Here is a 24,884-nt window from a genome sequence, read left to right as displayed (position 1 = left end):
TTGTAAAAGACTCTCATATTCTAGACAACATTGTCTTGTTATTTTTTGTTTTTTTCTTTCTTGCAATCCCCCAAGCCCATAATGTTCTCTCAAACTTTCTCTGTAAAGCAAAAATCCTTAATTTTGATGTATTCATATTCATCAATACTTCACCTTTTGATAGGTGATACATTTTTACACTTAACCTTTACAGTGTTACATTTCGCATTTTCATATACTTAAGATATCAAAATTTCACTTGTGTGAAGTATGAGGATAACAGTACAAATAATTTTTCTTAATAAATTTCCCATTTCTTTGACATTGTTTCTTAAATAATCACCATTATTCTCATACTTCTTGGTTCCATATATAACTATATTGATCCATTTAACACTGTCAGTTCTCAAGGTTCTCTCTTTTTCCATTGCATAATTTGACAACTTGTATTCCTACTACACACATTTTATTTCATGTCTGTGTTGCTTGTAGTGCAATCCAGTTACATGATTGAACTTTACTTTTCACTTTATTTTAGTAGAATCTGGATATTGTTTTTTCTTCATCAGTTTGGCCAGAGTTTTATTAATTTTATTAATCACTTTTTAATCAGCTTTTGGTGTCACTGATTTGTTCCCAGTTTTTTTTCCCCCTTTTTAATATAATTGATTTATTCTCTGCTTGTATTATTCTCTCCCTTTTGCTTACTGTGGCTTTCATTTGCTTTTCTTTTCCTAGTTTCTAAAGGTGGAAGCTTAGGCCAATGATCTGGGACATTTTTCTGCCCTGATGAAAGCATTTAAGGCTAGGGTAGCTAGCTGTTCTTCAGTGACCACTCAGGCAATCTTTTCCTATCACATTTAGTCTCTGAAGGGCTTCCCTGATAGCTCATTTGGTAAAGAATCCACCTGCAATGTAGGAGACCCTGGTTTGATTCCTGGGCTAGGAAGATCCGCTGGAAAAGGGATAGGCTACCCACTCCAGTATTCTTGGGCTTCCCTGGTGGCTCAGCTGGTAAAGAATCTGCCTGCCAAGCAAGAGACCTGGGTTTGATCCCTGGGTTGGGAAGATCCCCTGGCAAAGGGGAAGGCTGCCCACTCCAGTATTCTGGCCTAGAGAGTTCCAAGGACTGTAGAGTACATGGGGTCGCAAAAAGTCAGACATGAAGGAGCAACTTTCACTTCAGTGTTTGAAAAAGCCTTTAAACTTCATCTCTGAGAAATATTTGTTACAGGTATAGATACCTGGGACAGAAGATTTTTCTTTTTTTCCTTCTTCAGAATTTTAACAATACCACTGGTTATCTTCTCACTTACATGGTTTCTGATGGGAGGAAGTAGTAATTTTCATCACTGTTCCTGAGTGCATGGTGGGTCTTTCTGTCCTCTGCTACCCTCAACATTTTCTTATCTTTTTCAGCAGTTGTGTGTGATATCTCTGTATGTGGTTTATAAGTTTGTATCCTGCTTTGGGTTCTCTTATCCTCTTGACTCTCAATTTTGGTATCTTTTATTACTTTTGGAAATTATAGCCATTATATTTTCAAATATTTGTTCTGTCTTGTACTCTGCCTATTCTCTGGCTGAGTCTCCAATTATAAGTATGTAGGTGATTTGACTTTGCCTCACAGCTCTTTGATGCTTTGTTTGTTTTAATACTTACTTTCTCTTTGTGCTTATGTTTTGGTGATTTCAAAACACCCAAACTGATCCATCTCCAAGTTTGCTGGTTCTTTCCTTAGCCAAGAATTCCTCAGTGGATCTTAACTTAAGCCCCAAGGCTGACAGGTGTCATTTTCTCTCCCTAAAGCCTTTGTCCTGATGAGACAAAGAAGCATTCTCATCACCAGTGGATCAAAGTCCCTGTTGCTTCACACTCTCACCAGCATTTGGTGTTGTCAACGCTCTGGCTTTCGGCCTTTCTAATAGGTATGCAGTGGTACCTCATTATTTTAATTTGCATTTCCTTGATGATATAGGAGCATCTTGTATTCTTATCTGCTATTAGTATGTGTTCCTTGGTGAGATATCTTAAGGATTTTAGCCCAGTTGTTAAGTAGGCTGTTTGTATCCTTATTACTGAGTTTCAAGAGTTCTTTGTATATTATGTGTACCAGTTCTTTATCAAATATCTTCCGAAAATGTTTTCTTCCCTTTGTGGCTTGTCTTCTCACTCTATTTATGTTGTCTTTTGCAGAGTAGAAGTTTTTTATTTTAATGAAGACCAGTTTTTTATATGTATCTTCATGGATCATGCCTTTGGTGTTATATTCTTATTAATTTTCATTATGAAATTTAGAGCTGTGTTAGTTCCCAAAGAAATGACTATTATGTTTTGTATTGTAATCTTAAAAAATTTAGAAGTTATATGAAGAGAATTAACATCTTATTATGTGAAGTCTTTCTTTTTAACAATAACTTTTACTTTACAATTGTTCACATTTCTTTTAGAATTCTTTCAGTTCAGTCACTCAGTTATGTCAGGCTCTTTGTGACCTCTTGAACTGCAGCACACCAGGCTTCATTGACCATTATAAACTCCCAGAACTTGCTCAAACTCATGTCCATTGAGTCAGTGTTGTCATCCAAATATCTCATCCTGTGTTGTCCCCTTCTCCTCCCACCTTCAATCTTCCCAGCATCAGGATCTTTTTCAATGAGTCAGTTCTTTGCATCAAGTGGCCAAAGTATTGGAGCTTTAGCTTTCAGCATCAGTCCTTCCAATGAATATTCAGGACTGATTTCCTTCAGGATGGACTGGTTGGATCTCCTTGCAGTCCAAGGGAGTCTCAAGAGTCTTCTCCAACACCACAGTTCAAAAGCATCAATTCTTTGGTGCTCAGCCTTCTTTATAGTCCAACTCTCGATTCCATGCATGACTACAGGAAAAACCATAGCTTTGACTAGATGGACTTTTGTTGGCAAAGTAATGTCTCTGCTTTTTAATATGCTATCTTGGTTGGTCATAGCTTTTCCTTCAAGGAGCAAGCGTCTTTTAATTTCATGGCTGCAATCACCATCTGCAGTGATTTTGGAGCCTCCTAAAATAAAATCTGTCACTGTTTCCATTGTTTCCCCATCCCTATGCCATGAAGTGATGGGACCAGATGCCATGATCTTAGTTTTTTGGATACTGAGTTTTAAGCCAGCTTTTCCACTCTCTTCTTTCACTTTCAACAAGAAGCTCTTTAGTTCCTCTTCAGTTTCTGCCATAAGAGTTGTGTCATTTGCATTTCTGAGGTTATTGATATTTCTCCTGGCAATCTTGATTCCAGCTTGTGCATCATCCAGCCTAGCATTTTGCATGATGTACTCTGCGTATAAGTTAAATAAGCAGGGAGACAATATACAGCCTTGATGTACTCCTTTCCCAATCTAGAGCTAGTCCGTTGTTCCATGTCTGGCTCTAACTGTTGCTTCTTGACCTGCATACAGCTTCCTCATGAGGTAGGTAAAGTGGTCTGATATTCTCATCTCTTTAAGTATCTTCTAGTTTATTGTGACCCACAGTCAAACACTTTGGCATAGTCAATAAAGCAGAAGTAGATGTTTTTCTGGAACTCTCTTGCTTTTTCTATGATCCAATGGATGCTGGCAATTTGATTCCTCTGCCTTTTCTAAATTTGAATTTAGAATGCCTTTTCTAAATTTGAATTCTTGAATAGCATTTAAAATTTTGCTTATGTTCATCTTGTAGGCTTCTTAAGTTTATTCCTAGATATTTTGCTTCTTTTATTTCATTTCAAATGAATTATCTCTTCCAAATGGCAGTTATTTGGTGATGTGAAGATGATTGATTTCTATATATTTAATTTTTCAGTGAAATTTGGTAAATGCTTTTATTGCTTATAATTTTTTCAGCTGTTTCTTTTATTCTTTTCCCCTAGAAAACAATAATATAACCTAAATATAATGATAATAAAATTTTAAATTTCCATATTTCTTTTCTTCTCTGATCCAACTGAACTAATATTTTCAAAACAATGTTATTTAAAATGATGATAAAAGATATATTTGTTTTATTTTTATTTCAATTAAATGCTGCTAGTGTTTCTCAATTAAGTATGATTTTTACAAGTAACTTAAATGTCTTAGATTGAGAATACTAACAAATACTTTAGTTTCTTGTTAATGCCCTTTCAGTGCATATAAAGGTCATTTATATAACTTTTATTTATTGTTTCCTCCATCTTCAAATTTATAGAAATAGATATACTAGCATTTAAGAATCTTTACATTCTTAGAATAAATAACAATTCATAAGCTGTATTATTATATTAATTTGCTTTTTGGAATCTGCTTTTAGTTTTACAGTTATAATATTCATTGAGAGTAAGTTCTACTCAGCTTTCCTTTTCTGTTGTTTTTCTGTGTTCCGAGTATATATTATTCTTATTTCTTAAAGAGTTTTTGGGTTTTTTACATTCTTTCCCTTGTTTTATTAATTTTTTTTTTTTTTTTGGAAGAGTATGATTGCATTGTGGTGAATTTTTCCTTACAAGTTTGGTAAAAATCCTGGTGAAATTGAACTTTTGAATTTTGGAAAGAATAGCTTTATAGCAACATATTCTAGAGTAATTGGTCTGGCAATATTTTATACTGTTTCAGGCTTTATTTTTAATTTATGTACTCAGATAATTTATCTCCTACAAGTTCTCATTGTCACTGAGCAGAGTAGTGAGCAAAATACTCTCTCATTATTCTCCTAGTGTTTTCTCTGTCCATGGTTACTGTCCACAAAAACATTTCAATGTTTTGTATTCATATTTTACTTTTTTTCTTGTTTCAATGATTAATGGTTTAAATATTTTTGTGTTTTAAAGAAAATTACTCTTAATGTATTTTTGTTCTATTAATCTAAAATTTTTAATCCATTAAAGTCTGCTTTTATATTTATTAGTTCCACTTACTTGCCATAAGTTTATTTTTTATATCCAATCAAGAGAAAAACTTTCTTGATTTATTTTACTTATTTTATCTTTTAAGTATTAACATGACATTTAAAATGTAGATTTTCTTTTGTATAATATTTTAGTTGTAGAACATGTTCCCTCAAAATTTGCTAGTCTGGTGTGAACTTGCATTTCTTTCAGAAGTTACTTCCTTATGCCAAATACATTTTGAATAATCAATTTTACTAAGCCAAATTAACCTTAATGTTACTTAACCTTAATGTTACTTAACCTAACAGTTACTTTGATGAGGCTCTATATAATTAATAAATAAAAATGCATCTACCTAACATGATAGGGTGATAAATAAATACAAGAGAAATACATTTTTCCATCTGAAAAATTTATTTCATGAAACAGCAATAATATAGAAATGAATAAACTAAGTCTGAATCTTTTAGGTCTCTTTTGATTAGCTGGTTTGCATATCCTTATACAGATATTGGGCTTCCCAGGTGGCTCAGTAGGTAAAGAACCTGCCTGCAATGCAGGAGACGCAGGAGATGTGTGTTTGATTCCTGAGTTGGGAAGATTCCCTGGAGGAGGCTACGGCAACCCACTCCAGTGTTCTTGCCTGGAGAATCCCATGGACAGAGGAGCCTGGTGGTCTACAGTCCATAGGTCACAAAGAGCTGGACATGACTGAAGTGACTGAGCACACATGAAAACAGAGAATAATGTTTTTATTCTAACCACCCTCTTAGAAATTTGAGAAATATAGCTAGCTTCCTCCTGTTTCAGTTTGCAAGTCTCCACAAGCTTGAGAATGATGCAATCTGCTGGGTCTAACACAGGACTTCACAGGGCCTGAGAGTGGGTTTGTGTCTTTGGATCCATTAACAGCATTTACATTGAGTTTTATGGAATTCTGAGAATCAGTTAATTTTTCATGATACGCAATTTACTCACCTTGGCCTGAAGATCTGGAAATTAGATAGGATTTAAAATTTTCTCTTCCTCATACACTCAGTGAGCTAAATTGTACTGGGATCTGCTCGTGTATAGGTCTGACATGAGGACAGAAGGCAAGAGGAATGCAGGCTAAATAGCTACTCTTGCCTTGAGATGAAAGTTACTATATTGACTTTCCACATTCAGTTCTGCTGAGTGCATGGCGGGATTGTGTGGATCTGTGCATCCCCACCTCTTCTCACAGTCTCTGCTTACTCCATGCCCAGCACCAACATCGGGAGCTGGATAGTGACAATGGTAATAATAGAGTTGATGATTACTGAGTATTTGTTATGTGCTGGTTTGGTTCTAGATGTTTTCATTTACAACTCACTTCATCTTCACAACAAACCCAGGAGGTAGGTACTATTACTACAGTAGGCATCCCAAGGTTGTCCAGTTCTCAATCCCCAGAACCTGTGAATATGTTGTGTTACATGAAATATTACATGGCAAGAGGCATGGTTTTAGGTGGAATTAATGATATTAATCAGCTCTTAAATTAAGGACATTATACTGGAAAATTCAGTGGGCCCAGCGTAACCACCAGTCTTCTTTCTTTCTGAATTTTATTTTATTGAAGCATAGCTGATTTACAATGTCTTGCTACTTTCAAGTGTACTGCACAATGATTCAAATGTGACAGTTGTCATATCAGCATGCATTAAAAAAGACTTATCACGCCGTCGCCGCCGCCCCCCGTCCCGGCCCCCCCCCCCCCCACCGGGTTCCCTCAGCCCAGCCCGGTCCAACCCGGTTCCCGAGAGGATGAAGTTCGTGTATAAAGAGGAGCATCCGTTCGGGAAGCGCCGCTCTGAGGGCGAGAAGATCCGAAAGAAATACCCGGACCGGGTCCCGGTGATAGTAGAAAAGGCTCCCAAAGCTCGGATAGGAGACCTGGACAAAAAGAAATACCTGGTGCCTTCTGATCTTACAGTTGGTCAGTTTTACTTCTTAATCCGGAAGCGAATTCATCTCCGAGCAGAGGATGCCTTGTTTTTCTTCGTCAACAGCGTCATTCCACCCACCAGTGCCACGATGGGTCAGCTGTACCAGGAACACCATGAAGAAGACTTCTTTCTATACATTGCCTACAGTGATGAAAGTGTCTACGGTCTGTGAAGCTGCTGCCCCTAAGATGGGGGGTCCCATTCTACAAAGAGAGAGGTGGCCCCCCTTCCTTGACCTACTCCTCCTTGAGGTTAAAACACCACCTCCCTTCTTTAGGACCTGCACTTCCTAATGTTTGAGACTCTCCTACAGACCCTCTTAACACAAGGGTTAATGGGGGAGATGGCCTCTAATACCTCTCCTTTCTTTCTTCCCCTTTCTTTACCACTTTTCCCATTCTGCTTTAGACTTCTTAGTTGTCAATCTCTGTCACATCTGGTGATTGTTTTGGTTTCTGTTCCCTTTCTAACTGCCCAAGGGGCTCAGAGCCCCAACAATCCTTTCTTTTCACTACCTTCTTTTTGGGGGGTAGATGGAAGGGACTGAAATTGTGGGGGAAGGTAGGAGGCACATCAATAGAGAGGAAACCACCAAAAAAAAAAAAAAAAAAAAAAAGACATCAAAATTGGTGAATTTCATGTAGCCATTTTAATCTTGAACATGGAATAAAAAAGCAACATTTTCAGCATAATATGCTTTATTATATCAAGAAAGATAAAAATTCAATTGAAATACAAAAAGAAAAATTTTGTGGAGTGTATGGAGAATGTACCATGAAAAAAAAGCATTCTGCATTTAAACCAAATTGTGATGGGATGAAAGTGGATACTATACCACAATGTTCAATGGAACAGATCACGGAGCAAGTGAAATGAACCACCACCAAAACACTAAAGGCAGATTTTCACCCAAAGAAGGTGACGCTATGTGCGTGGATTGGAAGGGAGTCCTCTATTATGAGCTCCTGCTGGAAAACCAAGCAATTAATTCTAACAAGTACTGCTCCCATTTAGACAAACTGAAAGCAGCACTTGAAAAGTGACCCGTTAGTCAACAGAAAGCATATAATGTTCCATCAGAATAATGCAAGACCACATGTTTCTTTGATGACCAGGCAAAACTTGCTATTGCTTGGCTGGGAAGTTCTGATTCATCTGCTGTATTCACCAGACATGGCACATTAGAATTTACATTTATTTTGGTCTTTACAAAATTCACTTAGTGGAAAAACATTTCAACTCCCTGGAAGACTGTTAAAGGCAGCTGGAACTGTGTTTAAAAAGATAGAAATTTTTGGGAAGATGAAATTACAAAGTTGCCTGAAAAAATAGCAGAAGGTAGTGGGACAAAACAGTGAATACATTGTTCAATAAAGTTCTTGGTGAAAATGAACAATATGCTGTTTATTTTTATTTAAAAGCCAAAGGAACTTTTTGGCCAACACTATATATATATATATATATATATATACATATTCACAGGCAGAGTTGGGAATTGAACCTGGGTTGTGTGACTCCACAGACCGTATTATTGTTATTGTAAAACCAAGTTTCTTAAGGCATAAATTACCTTTAGCAAAATTCATTGTGCAGTATTATGAGTTTTGACAAATGCATGTAGCATGTGACCAACATAAAAATGAAGATCTAGAACCTTTCCATCACCCCAATAGCTTACATGGCACCTCCTTTGTAGTCAGGAATTTTCTCCATCCCACTCCAGTGCCTGGAAGTCACTGACTTATTTTTTGTCTCTATGATTTTGCCTTTTGCAGATTGATACATCAATGGGATAATAGCTGTATGAATAGCTTGGCAATTCACCTCCACAAACAGATTATAAAACCATACTAAATTGTCAAAAACAATAAAGGCACTGGAAATTGATCAAAAGCAGATAACATTTTGAGAAGTATTAATTGCTAAAAGTCAGTGAGAGCTTTGGGTAAGGACATTGGGAGTCTCTGGCAATCACTGGACTGCTCACCCCCTCACCCATCCCCCAGCCTGTGTTTCGATAGCAAGAGCTCTAGTTTCACAAGAGGTGACTGGGTGAAAAAACCTGTGGCAGACTGACTCAATTTCAATTCAGAGTTGGAGGTAAAATCCCCTGCTTTGCTGATTAATAGTGGTGATAGACTCAAGTGGGAATGGGCAGGAAATACATCCCAGCCAGACATTTCATGGGTAGATTCTGGAAATGAAGGAGTCTTGGAAGTGCTAAAATAAGCAATTCCCATGTCCACTGGCTGAGTGGGAGCTATGTGTGTGCAGAAGAGATCTAACAGAACAAAACAAAATAGAACTATTAAACACACAAAAGGCAAGCTAGCACACAAAAGTAAGCTTGGAGAGACTTGAGAACAAGCTGTGAATTTGAATGTATTTCCTAAACCACAGGCTAAGGGTAGAAACCATGTGTGTTTGAGGTATTCGAGTAAAAGTTTTGTTGAGAGCATTAACTCAGTTCTTAGTTATGTAGGTACAGGAGGCAACATCGGGAAAAGTTGAAAAACAAACATTGGATGGAAGACCTGAGCAGAGATATCTGATTGTGTACCATGGAGCAGGTAGATTCTGAGGTTAAATCCAGACAATAACCCTCATAAAATAAAAAGGGAATTTCTATAGAGCTGATACAATAAATCGTCTAAAATGTATGATGTCAAACAAAACTATGGGACATACAAAGAAGTAGTAAGGCTTATACTCAGTTCCAGAAGCAGAAGCTGTCCATAGAAACTGCTTCTGAAGGGGTCCATTTGATGGATTTAGCAAAGACTTCAATTCAGCCATTAAAATATGTTCAAAGAATTAAAGGAGACAATTTGAAGAGTAAAAATAAATTAGGATAACAAGTTAGTAAATGTAAAATATCAATAGAGAAAATAAAATCTAGAGTCAATTATTACAACAAATGGAATGAGAAAATCAAGAACAGATTTGAGTTGGTGGAATAAGGAATCACTGTGAACATAAATTAGATCAATTAAAAATAGCCAATTTTGACAATAGAAAACAGACTGAAGAATAGTGAAGAGACAATATGACACATTCCAGCTATGAATCCCAGCTGTCTCCTGTTTCCAACTAGGAGATAGTAAAAGAAACAGAAAAAAGAAAAAAAAAATGAAGAAGTAATGGCTAAAACTTGCCAAATTTGGTGAAAAATAGAATCCAAGAGGTCATAGATACTCATGAAACCTAAGTAATATAAGCCTAAGTAATATAAACACAAGAAACCACAATTAAACATTGTCAAATTGCTGAAAGACAAAGGCAAAGAGAAAATCTTGAAAGCCATAAAACAAATGGTTGTCAATAATATGATTAAGAACTGACTGCTTATGAGAGACAATGGCAGGATAGAATGACATATTCAAAGTGTTGATGAAGAAAAATAGAGTCAATGAATAAATATTCTGTGTGTGTTTACATATAAAGCTAAAAATCAATAGAGAAAGTAAATATGGTAAACTAATCATGCTTGTTTATCACAAAGGAAGGCAGATAAAGAGAAACAAAAAAGATATGAAATGTGTAAAAAAAATAGCAAAATGTAAATCCAACCCTAACAATAATCATTTTAAATTTAAATAGACTAAACATTTCAATCAAAAGGCAGGGATTGCTAAAGTGAATAAGAAAGCTTTCTATAAAATAAATATTTTATTTATAGCCAAAGAAATAAATAAATGAAAGCAAATGATGGCAAATTGATATACCATTCAAACTGCAACTATAAATAATCTGAAGTAGCTATATTAGTATCAACACTGGCTTTAAGAAATATTGCTAAAGACAGAAAGGGACATTTCCTATTGATAAAGTAGCCAATATGCCATGAAGATTTAACAACTGTAAATGCATTTAAATGGAGTCACTAAATAAATTGAGAAAAATCTTATATATTCATAAGAGAAATAGACAACTCAAAAATCTTAGCTGGAGATTTCAATACTCCTCTTGTAGTAATCACAAGGCAACCAGAAAAAAAAAGCAATAAGGATACAGAAGACTAAAATGACCCTGTCATTCAACTTGACCTAACTTATAGAGGACTTTCACTCAACAGTACAGTTTCACTGCATATGACTCATCCTCCAGGGTAGACCTCAGGCTAGGTCATAAAACAATTTTTAATAACTTTAAATGGATGAATTAAATTGGAAATAAACAACAGAAAAAAGTCTGTGCTTAGAGGAAAATTTGTACTTTAAACACATAGTAAAAAGGGAGAAAGAGCTAAGATCAACAGTCTCAGCTTTCACCTTAAGAAGTTAGAAAGCTAAGAGCAGCCAATCCAGTGCCAATAAGAGGAAGATGGAAATAATAACATCAAGGTAGAAATCGACAAAAGAGAAAAACTTTAGAGGAAATCAATTAAACAAAAAGTTCTTTGTAAAGAGAACACAGTCAATAGATATTTTACTAGACTGATGAGAACAAAAGATGGAGAGAGAGAAACCAGAAAATAAAGAAGAATGTCGAATGTTGTACATTGACCTTGATCTCACCTCTGCCAGACACAGATTGCACATAAAGGAACTCCTAGATAAATTTGGGACACTGGATGACATTAGTCAAATAGGTGTTTCTTATGCTGTAATGATGTGGAAGCAGTAGGAGGGGGTTTGACATAACCCTCAGACTCCTGGGGGAGTTCTTTGAATAGCAAAGAATTTCAGAAGAGAATCCAAAATTCTCGATGCCACTAACAAAAGTTGGGAACTTAACTAAGAAACACTTAGTAAGATGATCCTCTGGGTTTGATGAGAGACCCAAGAAAAATGTTTTTTCTTTGAGAAAGACATAGCTCATATATTTTGTTAGATTGCAGTGACAGGAAAATTATCTTAATTGATCAAATTTTACTTATTTTCCAGGGAATGCTGTGATTCACTCAGTTCAGTTCAGTTGCTCAGTCGTGTCTGACTCTTTGTGACCCCATGAACCACAGCACGCCAGGCCTCCCTATCCATCACCAACTCCCGGAGTTCACCCAAACTCAAGTCCACCAAGTCGGTGATGCCATCCAACCATCTCATCTCTGTCGTCCCCTTCTCCTCCCACCCTCAATCTTTCCCAGCATCAGGATCTTTTCAAATGAGTCAGCTCTTTGCATCAGGTGGCCAAAGTATTGGAGTTTCAGCTTCAACATCAGTCCTTCCAATGAACACCCAGGACTGATCTCCTTCAGGATGGACTGGTTGGATCTCCTTGCAGTCCAAGGGACACTCAAGAGTCTTCTCCAACACCATAGTTCAAAAGCATCAATTGTTTGGCACTCAGCTTTTAGGTGAACAGATTCAAGCAGAGACTCTTAGATCCTGGTGATAGGACCTTGGCAAACCCAGTTAACCTCTTTAAGTTTCCATATCTGAAATATGAGCTTCCCAGGTGGTATAGTTGGTTAAGAAAAACAAAAACAAAAAACTTCCTGCCAATGCAGGAAATGCAAAAGATGTGGGTTCAATCCCTAGGTCGGGAAGATTCCTCGGAGAAGGAAATGACAACCCACTTCAGTATTCTTGCCTGGAAAATTTCATGGACAGAGAAACCTGGCAGGCTATAGTTCATGGGGTCTCCAAAGAGTTGGACTTGACTGAGCACACACATATTACTACTGCTCCTGCTATTCATCCCTAATATAGTGTAAATCATGATCTACTTAAACCCAGTTATACAAACAATAAGGTTGTTTTGATGTGCAAATGATATAAAATATGTGAAAGTACTTCATAAATGTTCAAAGCATTGTAAAATATTTATCTCTCTATATATTAATTCTTGTCCATTTCTGGGCAAGGGGCCTTTTCCTAATTTTTTGACTGACTCTTTATTTTTCCTATGGTGTGCAATTTTTTTAAGTTTTTCAAACTATTATGGAAATTTATTGTTTTATAGTTTCTTTGTAAAAAATTGATAATCTGAGGCCTTGTTAACTCTGGTAGTGTTTCATTTTCTTGTAAGTTTCTGCTAGATCTAACACATGAGATCAGTCTACGTTTTTCTGAAATTTGTATCATAGTCTTCCTACAGTAGTACTGATGGATGCTTCTCTTCTTTACCTCCTCAAGACATGCTTCCAGGTAATTCAAACCAAAATACAGATTCTTGAAAATGATTTTAGGTGAGAGTTCTGCTGAGGACATGGGTCAGAGGGACAGAGGGTTTGGTATTTAGTACAGATCAAAGTTTTCACAACCCCCCAATATTTGGATTCAGTACTTCTGGATGGGGCCTGGACATCTGTATTTTTAAATAGAGTATTTTAAAACACTGAAAGACACCCCAGCTAAGAAGTTCTTATCTAGGGGATAAAACATTCCAGAGAGTCTAGCATCAGTCAGCACATGTGAGATTTTTGGAAGGGCATCCCGGACTGTTTGGCCTACTTGAATCACATCACACAGATCATTGTTTGGTGGCCTTAAAACCAGTCAGCACATAGAGCCCTCTCTGGCATCTGACCGTCTCTGAAATAACACAGGAAGACTTTCTGTCATAGAAAAATATAGAAGCTAATAGAGAAGTAGAAGCCCAGTATGCCAGATATTTTTATTGCATGTCCTTTGTCCTCTCTATATAATTATTTATCTTAGTGAAATTGTTAATGTTGATGAGTAGTCAGTTTATGAAATATAATTCAGGGTAGGCTATATTTTATTTTCTTATTCATTGAGTTATACTTGAACTTGGAACATCATCCTCAGAGATTAGATTTCACAGGTGAATGACTGAATAATTTAGGGTTCATGTTTATAATAATGCTGGGGTCTCATAAGGTCTTTATGCAAACTTGTAGTTTGTTCCTGAACAAATTATTGGAAATAGAAACACATTTAATTTATTGCAATTGTACTTAAGATTAAAAAATTGTGGAATAAGGAGGAATGTGTTTGAAAATATTTTAATTTTCTACAGGATTTGAAGACAATTCTTAGGAAAGAGTTACCGTAAAAGTTATATATAATTTTACCATCTAGATTAGAAGCAAAATATGTCATTTTTTTTCATATTCTTTTATGGAAGTGTATGTAAAGTTCCGATGATATTACAAAGCCTTGACTCTCAGCAGCTGGTCTTCCCAGCCATGCGGAAGTCAGAGTTGACTTTGAAGATGAGGGCAAAGGTCATTTGCTTTAAGCAAAACATGGTACTGTTTTTTAAGTCTCCAGATGACTTTGCTGTAACCCCAGGTTTGGGAAGCACAACAGTTTAAGATGTATAAATTGGTTAAATAAAGGTTTCTGTCTTTACAAGTAAATTTAATCATGTCAGTTATTCTTTATAAAATACACTTATTCACTGGCTTCTAAGTGCCAGGCAGCATTTCAGATATTTTTACATCCATTATTTCAATAGTTTTTTTTTTTTTTTCCAGACTTATGACTTGGTAGATTAAAAATACAAACAAGCAATGTTAGCCTCTCTTCTTTGAAAGGAAAGCAACATAGCATCATGATGCTTAAGTATGAGGAAATAGCTTCAATAGCTACTGTTTTAAAATGAAACAGGCCTTGTCAGATTCCTTTTCTGAAATATCACCCAAATTGTTTTTTTGTTGGTTCAGGGAATAGTGAGGAGAAGATTGATGAGAGGACAGATTTATTCTCTTTTCTTATTATAAACCTTCTATTCTGTGTGGATGATGTCACCAGGAATGACTTAAAATATATAAAGTTCCTGAGAAAGTTGAGGGTACAGTTTTGTTATGAGGAAATGGGGTCCCAGGTGCCTGGAATGTGAAAGTGTTGGATGACCTTAAAATTCTCCCCTCCCCCTGAGTTTCTTTAAACTAATTAATTAATTTTAATTGGAGGATAATTGAATATTGTAATGATTTTTGCCACACATCAACATGAATTGGCCATAGGAATACGTGCATCCCCCTAATCCTGAATCCCCTTCTACCTCCCTTCCCACCCTATCCCTCTGGTTTGTCCCAGAGCACCGGCTTTGGGTGACCTGCTTCATGCATCGAACTCACACTGGTCATTTATTTTACTTAATTGAGATATTGTGAGCTCATTTTAGGGATGGGTCTCTGCATAGCCACTGTTTTAAAAAGTCCCTTATGAGGTCTCCGTGCTGCATTCAGTGCCGGGTATTTGGGAAAAATTTCTTCTGAACAGCCTTTTTTTTTTTTTTTTTTTTAATTTCTGGTTGAATGGGGACAAAATGATACATAATATGTCAAAACTCTTAAAATTCCTGATTTCTTCTTCAGGGCCAAAACCTCAGAGAATCATTGCAAAACTTCCTCTAGAATCCCAGGGCTCTTGGTGGAGTTGACTCACTGAGCATCCAGACGAGGGATGAAATTCTTCCTCAAAAGGGCCTGTGGGAACCACAGTTGGGCAAGTTGGGACTCAAACTGATGTCTGTCCTCACCCGTTTTCCTGAGACTCAAAAAAGAAAAGTCCAGCTTAGATACTAAAGAAAAGCAAAACCCAAACTCCTTTGCTTCCTCATGCTTTATAAATCAAAATTCTCATTTAAGGAAGAAATTTAATAGAGTATTTTGTCCAAACACCTACTTAGAGAATTAAAGTACTATCAATTTTTTGGTTTAATCTCTGATCATGTAACAGAGGCCTCAAGAGGCTAAATAAATGTTTGCAAATTACATATTTGGAATGGCTAAATATATATCTAGCCAAGCCTTCTCATTCTTGAGGATGATTTAGAGTTTAAACAGCTGTTTTTTAGGTTTTGACAGCTATATAACAGAGTTTTCTAGGGTGGCAGCCACTTCCTTCTGTCAGTCTCAGCCTCAGGCTGAAAGGTGAAAGTTTTATTTTTTCTCTTCCTTTTTTAAAACAGCCAAGTTGATTTGGAAGGATCAGCTGTTTTAGGGAGGATCTCATTTGTCCCTCTCCAGTCATCCTTGCTGTACAAGGTCCCTCATCTTTCCATAGCAAACACCAAATTCCTCCTTCTATATTTTTGGTCTGAGCTAGACTAGTTAAAAATTAAAGATGAGGTTCATGCTAATATCCGGATTGTCTTTGTTACTCCCAAATTCAATAGCTTTTACATATGGAGCATATTTATGTGATTTGATACATTATGATTTTTTAATTGTCAACACCCAGCACCTCTTCAGCAGGCTGTCCTTTCTATTGCATGAGAGCAGGTCCAGTTAGATCTGAGTAAAGATGTCTTAGAGCACTGAACCAAGGGGATACTACTCACATAGACATAAACAGTCATGTCACTCTTTTATTCAATTAATCCAGGACATGGTTTTCATGGTGATTAAATAAAAGTGGAAATAAATACTGAAAAAACTTAATGCATTAATATTCCTAAATCTTATTTTACCTCTAAATGTATCTGTTAAGAAAAATTGGTCTTGACTTGCATTAAAATAAAGATTTTAAAGATTGTAATAAACAGTATATTGAAGACAAAAATCAAAAATTTCTCCAAATTTGCATCTCTAATAATAGATATGTCTTTGACCAAGTGTATTTTTTCATTTTTTTTTTTTAAATCTACTTTTCCTCTTCTTGAGGAGAGAAATTCTTTAATCCCTAGATTAATAAAAAAGGCCAACTTAAACCAAAACCTGGTGGCTCAGATGGTAATGTATCTGCCTACAATGCAGGAGACTCTGATTCAATCCCTGGGTTGGGAAGATCTCCTGGAGAAGGAAATAGCAGCCCACCCCAGTATTCTTGCCTGGAAAATCCCATGGATGGAGGAGCCTGGTAGGCTACAGTCCATGGGGTTGCAAAGAGTCAGGCATGAATGAGCGACTTCATTCACAAACCAAAACCAAACCTGAAAACTATTGAATTGATATATCAACACTTTTAGAAAACATCATAATTCTTATTAAAAGTTGTTTTATAACAAGAGAACAAGTCTGACTCCATATTGGATCCATTCCTTTACTTCTAACTCTTGTGTTCTGTTGCCTGTGTTTAGTCCTGCTGGCTCTGCATCTTTGTGAAAGAATGTTTCTTATAGCCTGAAATACACCACATGGCTCATTCTCAAGACTCTGTCTCCCAAATTTGATCTTTAAAAGTATACATTTTCCCATCGATATAGAGATAACAAGTTGCAGAACAGAGAATAACATTTGCCTTGTTGGAGTTTTACAGGAATGGGTGACCTGAACTATGTGGATGGTTGCAAGAACAAAGGATTCTGTTGCCAAGAAGTTTGTAATAGCCAGTCACACTGCCTACTCCTTGTTAGTATAAGAAAAGTCTGAATTCTAAGTCAGGCAAGATGGTTTTTTGGGACATGAGTCTGCCATCTCTCCAGCCTTCCGGGCCCCTGAATGAAGTCACTGTTCCTTGCCCTGACAATTCATCTATGTATTGGCCTGTCCTACGGCAACTGGGCTTTCCTGGTGACTCAGATGGTAAAGAATCTGCCTGCAATGCAGGAGACCTGGGTTTGATCCCTGGGTTGGGAAGATCCCCTGGAGAAAGGAACGGCTCTCCACTCCAGTATTCTGGCCTGGAGAATTCCATAGTATAGTCCATGGGGTCTCAAAGAGTTGAACACAACTGAGTGAGTTTCTACACTTTCCTGTGGCAAGCAGTATGAACTTGGACTTGGTAGCAATTTTAAGTAGAAAAATTTATTTTTTGTGTGTGTCATTAATTTTAATAAAGTTATTTTTAGGCACTGTGTATTAATATGCATTCAGAAAAAATTTAAAAATATAAAAATAATGATTCTGAAAAAGAGTAATTTAACCAAAAATTACAGCATACAAAATCTCACATAGAAATTTTTATTACTGGATGGAGGTAAAAGTGACAAAACTTACTTACTTTGTTGATACCGTCAAGAAGAAGATACGGTTTCTTTCATTTCAAAGAAAAAAAGGCACAATAATGGTTGATAGTGATATTGTAAAGAGAGAAACCTCAAATTCGGGTACTGGGTATCTCTATTGAAATATCTTTTTTTGTGTGCTGAATTATATAAATAATTGCCTACTTTGTGTGCATTTTTTATCTTAAAACCTTTAATAAGCATAATTTTAGAGGCAATAGCTCTGTTTCTTTCCACTGCAAATTCAGATGTATAATGGATGATTACCTGTTGTTCTCTTTAGTGAAACTGTTTCTTAAAATGAAAGATACTTGTTTTAAAATCTGAGATTAGGGAATAAGAAGTTAAACTTATCACTCAATTTATTTCCTGGCTTCCAGTTAGAGTGTATCATGAATACAATTTATTAATATAGCACTATTCTTCAATTGCCCTGATAGTCTGTGGATTCCAGCTACTCAAGAGGATTTTGCTACTCAAGAGGATTCTTTTGATTAATTTCCTGTAGGACCTCATAAGACAGTAAATAAAACTCACCCATACGAATTCTAAGGATTAATGTGGAAAACAGAGTCTTCACTAAATAAACTATAGAAAACAATTTTTTTATCTAAAAAATGTTTAGACAGTTCTTTTGGAATGATCTTGTTTGAGGAACATTAAAAAAAACATGAAAATATTCTTTGGGTTCTTCAAATTCAATCTCTGGTATATTGAATTCAGTTTCTATTGTATCTAAAAAATTAAAGATACGTGTTACCACATTTTTCATGTAGATGAATTAATGTTTACTTTCTTAAGCTAAGCAGATTTCTTAACAGAGAAGTTAACATTTACTATATACATGTATACATGGAAATTAATGGGCATAAGGATCTCGCAGAATTCAATCCTGTTAACTTTAATATCTACTATATTTTGATAGAAGATGAATCAGAGTTCATGGGTTGTTGCTGACACCAGAGTTATATTCTCTGTAACATTGAATTCTTGAGCGTTTCATGCCTTTTACAGGGAGGGAGTGACATATCTCAGAGAGGAAAACAGCTCAAAGCACATCAACTTCTAGAATTTTAGATCAATGGTGTTTTTCAATTACTTTATATGTGTGCATATCAGAAAGGGTAGTTCCATAGATGCTGTGTAACAAGCAACCACCAAATATCAACGACCTAAAAATCAGGGTTTAGTTTTATGTTCATTACATATATGCTTTGGGCTCTGTGCCACATCATCTTCACTAAGGAATGTGGGTATCAGAGAGTCTCTCATTTAGGGAAGAGTGATTTTTTTAAGCTTTCCACCTGCGAAAGATACAAAATCTCTCACTCTTATATTATTGGCTGACACAACTATTCCAACTTCAAAGGTCAATTAAGCACAATTTTACCACATGCCTGAAAGAAGAGAGCAGAAATAGTAATAAAAATATTAGTGAGCAATACTGATGATTATGCCTGCCTGGAATATTGGTGTCAAATATTTTGAGTGTATATTTTCCGTCCTGTTTAAAAATAAACATTCTCCTTCTTATGAGGGAAAACAACTTCCTAGATTTCTCAGTGCTTCCATAAAATAGCCCTAGCCTTCTGAGACAAGGAAACATATAGGACACAAAGATAGCAACTGTTTGCTTTTATTTTTCCTGGAAGCATTTGACTCCTCACATATTAGAGTTAGATTGGTGGCAATTTGGATTAGGATTCTAGGTTAAGTCCCAAGGTGCCAGAAAGACTGGTGAGCTCTCTCTCTCTAGCTATTTACATTCCAAAACCTATGAAGTCCAGAACTTGGCAACATCTCTAGGTCATGAAAGCAGGAGACATTCAGTGTTTATCTGACCTTGGAAAGATGTATTTACATTTCAAAAGTTCAGGGTAAGAATCCAGAATCCTTGCCATCACTTCTCAAAGGAGTAGAAGTTATATATTTTTTCTCCCTTTTTCAAAAAGGGAGGCAGATAGCTGTCTCTACTGGATATAAACAGGGAAAATGCACTGTTCTCCATTCCTTTTCAGATACAGACTGAAACTTGCATAGGTAGGACATTTTAACAATACCTAGCTTTCCTTGGTATCACCACCATGATGACACCTCAAGGTATAAGGGACCACAGTGTCATCATATGATATTTAAGTGAAAAATAATAGTCTGACCTTGGTACCTTTTCCTCATTTGCTCATTAGTAAAGATCAATATTAAAAATCTAACATTTCTCAGGAATAGAGATATAGACAAGAGAAAGGGCATGTGGACCCAGTGGGAGGAAGAGAAGGTGGGGTGAATGGAGAGAGTAGCATTGACATATGTACACTAGCAAGTGTAAAATAGATAGCTAGTGGGAAGCTGTTATATAGTACAAATCGCTTAGCTTGGTGCACTGTGATGACTTAGAGACGTGGGTGGGATGCTCAAGAGGGAGGGGGTGTGTTATATGTATAGGTATAGCTGATTCTCAGGTGACTCAGCGGTAAAGATTACCACTGATTAATGCGGGAGATGCCTGCCAACGTGGGAGATGCAGGAGACACAGGATCCATCTCTGAGCCTGGTAGATCCCTGGAGGAGGCAATGGCCCACTCCACTGTTCTTGCCTGGGAAATTCCATGGACAGAGGAGCCTGGCGGGCTACAGCCCATGGGGTTGCAAAGAGTCGGACATGACTTAGCGACGACTCATACACACTTAGCTGGTTCACTTCACTGTACAGAAGAAACGGACATGACACTGTAAATCATTTATACTCTAACAAAAAATAATCTAGCATTTCTCAGGGAAACCAGCCAGAGCCAGACACTGCATCAAGCTCAGGTCTCTGGTGAGGTGCTTTGTCTCTACTTCACGGGGTGATGCCGGGGGTGTGTCTGTGAAGTCCTGGTGTGGCATCTCTAAATGCAAAGACATATGAAAATAAAAGCTATTTGCCTTGCATATATCCAATATACAATAACTGGTCAGGTCCAAGACACCACAGTAAACACTCCTGGTGGGAAAGGAGAAGAAAGGAAGTCACACAGTCAACCTGTCTACATGATGATGACATCCTGTAGGACAATATATCAAGAGCCCACCACCATCCTGCCCCATCACACTCATGCTCTGGGTCAGAATGTTAACTGCTTGCCATACTTAGAACCATTCCGTGCATATTCTCTGGGCAGGGTGTTATCTGTAGAACAGACTTCTACCCTTTGTACTCAGAGCCTTCCAAATCCGTGGCTGGATACAGTTAACAGTTATTTGAAAATGTGTGATTACAGCTCAGTCAGGAACTACTTACTGAAACTAACCCTGAGCAAAGATTCACAACTGGGATCAGATACACATGAAATTCCCTATCTTCTCCAAAATGCCTAATTTTTCACTGTTTGAATCTCTCAAACTGTATTATACTGTCTGAAATGTACTTTTTGTATCATTGGTAACATTTTTAGTATTAGTAATAACAATACAATTATTCTGCTCTCTACATACATACATACATACATAGTGCCAATCTGAAAAATGAAACGCATTTTGAACATGCTCTTAAGGCATTACATGAAAAATGAGGCTGAGATAAATCAAACATGCAGCCAAGATGAACAGAAATACAACTCTTGGAAACCAATTTGGAAAATTTCAGTCAAGTTTTATTCTGATGGAAAATTCCAAATTAAGGAATAGTGCATGCCACCTTAAATTTTCTTTTTAATGAAGCACTTAATGTATGTATATGCATAGTGGGTATATATATTGAGCAGGATCTCATACATTCACAATATGTATTCATAAAAGGATATAATGTGTCTTGGTTTGATACAGCATTGCTTAAACAAACTTTGTTGGCCCTCAGATGAAATGCTTACTGATAAGACAACAAATGTTATGTTTAAAATTAACCTCAAATAAAAATAGAAAGTGTGAACACAAAAGTCAAGTGGAATTTGTTCCTCCCTCCCTCTCTCGCTTATCTACTTCTCCTTAACCTTTCTTTTCTTCCTTCCATTTGTTTATGGAACAGACCGTTTTTATTCTAATGTACTCAACAAGTATTCATTAAGTACTTGCTGTGTACTAATCCTATAATATTCTAAGGTTTGAGAAAATATTTTATACACATTGAAATAAAAAAATTTTAAAGTTTGTAGTACATTCATGGAATTAAAAAATCCAAATGATATACCAAAGATATACATGTAGGTATTCATCACTCCTGTCCCTGACTGCCCTGCACTGAACAACTTGTTCAATTGAACTCCTTTAGGAAACATGTTTTATATGTACCTGTGTAACTTTCTAGTGTCTCTCTATGCAAATATAGGCAAACGTAAATGTATTTCATTATGTCCCTAAATAAAGTATATGATACTGTCGTGTATCTTTACTATGTTTTTGTTTTTTTCCTTTTGCTTATCTATGTATCTTGGAGAATTTTCCATATCAGGGTATTAAAAATCTTCAGTTAAAAAAATCTTCACATGTGTAATTATCCTATAGTATATTTAATCTGTTTCCTTTAGATAGGTATGCCTAGTTGTCACTGGATTATTTGCTAACAGAAAAGTATAGCAAGAAAATAATTTCCTATGTAAAAATCATTTCATGTGTTTCTGCAGGGTACATTCTGCAGGGTATATACACTATCCTTATGGAAGAAAGTACAGAGGAACTAAAGAACCTCTTAATTAAGGTGAAAGAGGGGAGTGAAAAACCTGGCTTAAAACTCAGAATTTGAAAAACTAGGATCATGGCATCTGGTCACATTCAGTTCAGTTCAGTTCAGTTCAGTCTCTCAGTCACGTCTGACTCTTTGCGACCCCATGAATTGCAGGGCTCCAGGCCTCCCTGTCCATCACAAATTCCCGGAGTTTACTCAAATTCATGCCCATCGAGTCGGTGATGCCATCCAGCCATCTCATCCTCTGTCATCCCCTTCTCCTCCCGTCTTCAATCATTCCCAACATTAGGGTCTTTTCCAATGAGTCAACTCTTCACATGAAGTGGCCAAAGGATTGGAGTGTCAGCTTCAGCATCAGTCCTTTCAATGAACACCCAGGTCTGATCTCCTTCAGGATGAACTGGTTGGATCTCCTTGCAGTCCAAGGGACTCTCAAGAGTCTTCTCCAAAACCACAGTTCAAAAGCATCACTTTTTCGGTGCTCAGCTTTCTTCACAGTCCAACTCTCACATCCATACATGACCACTGGAAAAACCATAGCCTTGAGTAGACGGACTTCTGTTGGCAAAGTAATGTCTTTGTTTTTTAATATGCTGTCTAGGTTGGTCATAACTTTCCTTCCAAGGAGTAAGTGTCTTTTAATTTCATGGCTGCAGTCACCATCTGCAGTGATTTTGGAGCCCCAAAAAATAAAGTCTGACACTATTTCCACTGTCTCCCCATCTATTTCCCATGAAGTGATGGGACCAGATGCCATGATCTCAGTTTTCTGAATGTTAAACTTTAAGCCAACTTTTTCACTCTACTCTTTCACTTTCATCAAGAGGCTTTTCAGTTCCTCTTCACTCTCTGCCATAGGGGTGGTGTCATCTGCATATCTGAGGTTATTGATATTTCTCCTGGCAATCTTGATTCCAGCTTGTGCTTCTTCCAGTCCAGCGTTTCTCATGATGTCCTCTGCATATAAGTTAAATAAGCAGAGTGACAATATACAGCCTTGACGTACTCCTTTTCCTATTTGGAACCAGTCTGTTGTTCCATGTCCAATTCTAACTGTTGCTTCCTGACCTGCATACAGGTTTCTCAAGAGGCAGGTCAGGTGGTCTGGTATTCCCATCTCTTTCAGAATTTTCCACAGTTTTTTGTGATTCACACAGTCGAATGCTTTGGCATAGTCAATAAAGCAAAAATAGATGTTTTTTCTGGAACTCTCTTGCTTTTTGATGATCCAGCGGATATTGACAATTTGATCTCTGGTTCCTCTGCCTTTTCTAAAACCAGCTTGAACATCTGGAAGTTCTCAGTTCACGTATTGCTGAAGCCTGGCTTGGAGAATTTTGAGCATTACTTTACATTACTTCATGGCAAATAGATAGGGAAAAAATGGAAAGAGTGACAGGCTTTTTATTTTCTTGGGCTCCAAAATCACTACGGGTGGTGACTGTAGCCATGAAATTAAAAGATGCTTGCACCTTGGAAGAAAAGCAAATGTAGACACACCTAGACAGCATATTGAAAAGCAGACACATTACTTTGATGACAAATGTTCATATAGTCAAAGCTATGGTTTTTCCAGTAGTCATGTATGGATGTGAGAGTTGGACCAGAGAGCAGGCTGAGCACTGAAGAACTGGTGCTTCCAAACTGTGGTGTTGGAGAAGACTTGAGAGTCCCTTGGACTGCAAGGAGATCCAACCAGTCCATCCTAAAGGAGATCTTGAATAGTCATCAGAAGGACTGATGCAGAAGCTGAAGCTTCAATACTTGGGCCACCTAATACAAAGAGCTGACTCATTAGAAAAGGCCCTGATGTTGGGAAAGATGAAAGGCAGAAGAATAAGGGGTTGACAGAGCACGAGATCGTTCGATGGCGTTATGACTCAATGGACATGAATTTGAGCAACTTCTGGGAGATGGTGAAGGACAGGGAAGCCTGGCATGCTGCAGTCCATGGGGTTGCAAAGAGTCGGACATGACTGAGTGACTGAATAACAAAAACAATGTTCCCATAAAAAAATTGCTGGATAAAAGCATTTTAAATTTTGTTAGGTTTTATTAAATTTAGTATTTTAAATGAGATTTCATTTGCGATGAATGAGGCACATTTTTATTTCTCAGAAAATATTTTTATTTGATTTTCAAAGAACTCCTCATGTCTTTGCTTAGTTTTCTGATGAGTTGTTGACTTTTTTCTTGATTTCTAAGTATTTGCATATTTGGGAAATTGCACTTTGCCTCCAACAAAGCTTTGAGTCACATGGCATCTTAGTTCTTTGACCAGGGATGGAAGCCTCATCCCCTACAGAGGAAGAGCAGAATCTTCACCACTGGAGAGCTAAGGAATTCCCCCCAAATTTTCTTTTTAGCTTTGCCGCTTATCTTTCTTCAGCTTATGATGACTTTGCGATTAGCTTTTCTTATAGTGGCATTTAAATATAGTGGCATTTAATAAATATATAATTTAATAATATATAGGCATTAAATATAGTGGCATTTAAAAAAAAAAACAACAAAAAAAACTCTGATAGTCACTCACTTTAAAGATTTCTGCATGTTGAGTGACAGATAGGCTATCCACTCTAGTATT

The 24,884-nt window shown here is 36.7% G+C and overlaps 1 protein-coding gene across 1 annotated transcript; it reads left to right on the top strand.

Annotated features, from left to right (window-relative positions):
• Positions 1-6,598: 6,598 nt before the first annotated feature.
• LOC133055762 (gamma-aminobutyric acid receptor-associated protein-like) lies at positions 6,599-7,424 on the top strand. Its single transcript, XM_061140880.1, has one exon. It carries the CDS (start codon positions 6,650-6,652, stop codon positions 7,001-7,003), a length of 354 nt encoding a protein of 117 aa, XP_060996863.1. The 5' UTR covers positions 6,599-6,649; the 3' UTR covers positions 7,004-7,424.
• Positions 7,425-24,884: the final 17,460 nt, after the last annotated feature.

This window comes from Dama dama, chromosome 5 (assembly GCF_033118175.1).
Source record: "Dama dama isolate Ldn47 chromosome 5, ASM3311817v1, whole genome shotgun sequence".
Classification (NCBI taxonomy): domain Eukaryota; kingdom Metazoa; phylum Chordata; class Mammalia; order Artiodactyla; family Cervidae; genus Dama; species Dama dama.
This window is presented reverse-complemented; position numbering and strand designations above follow the sequence as displayed.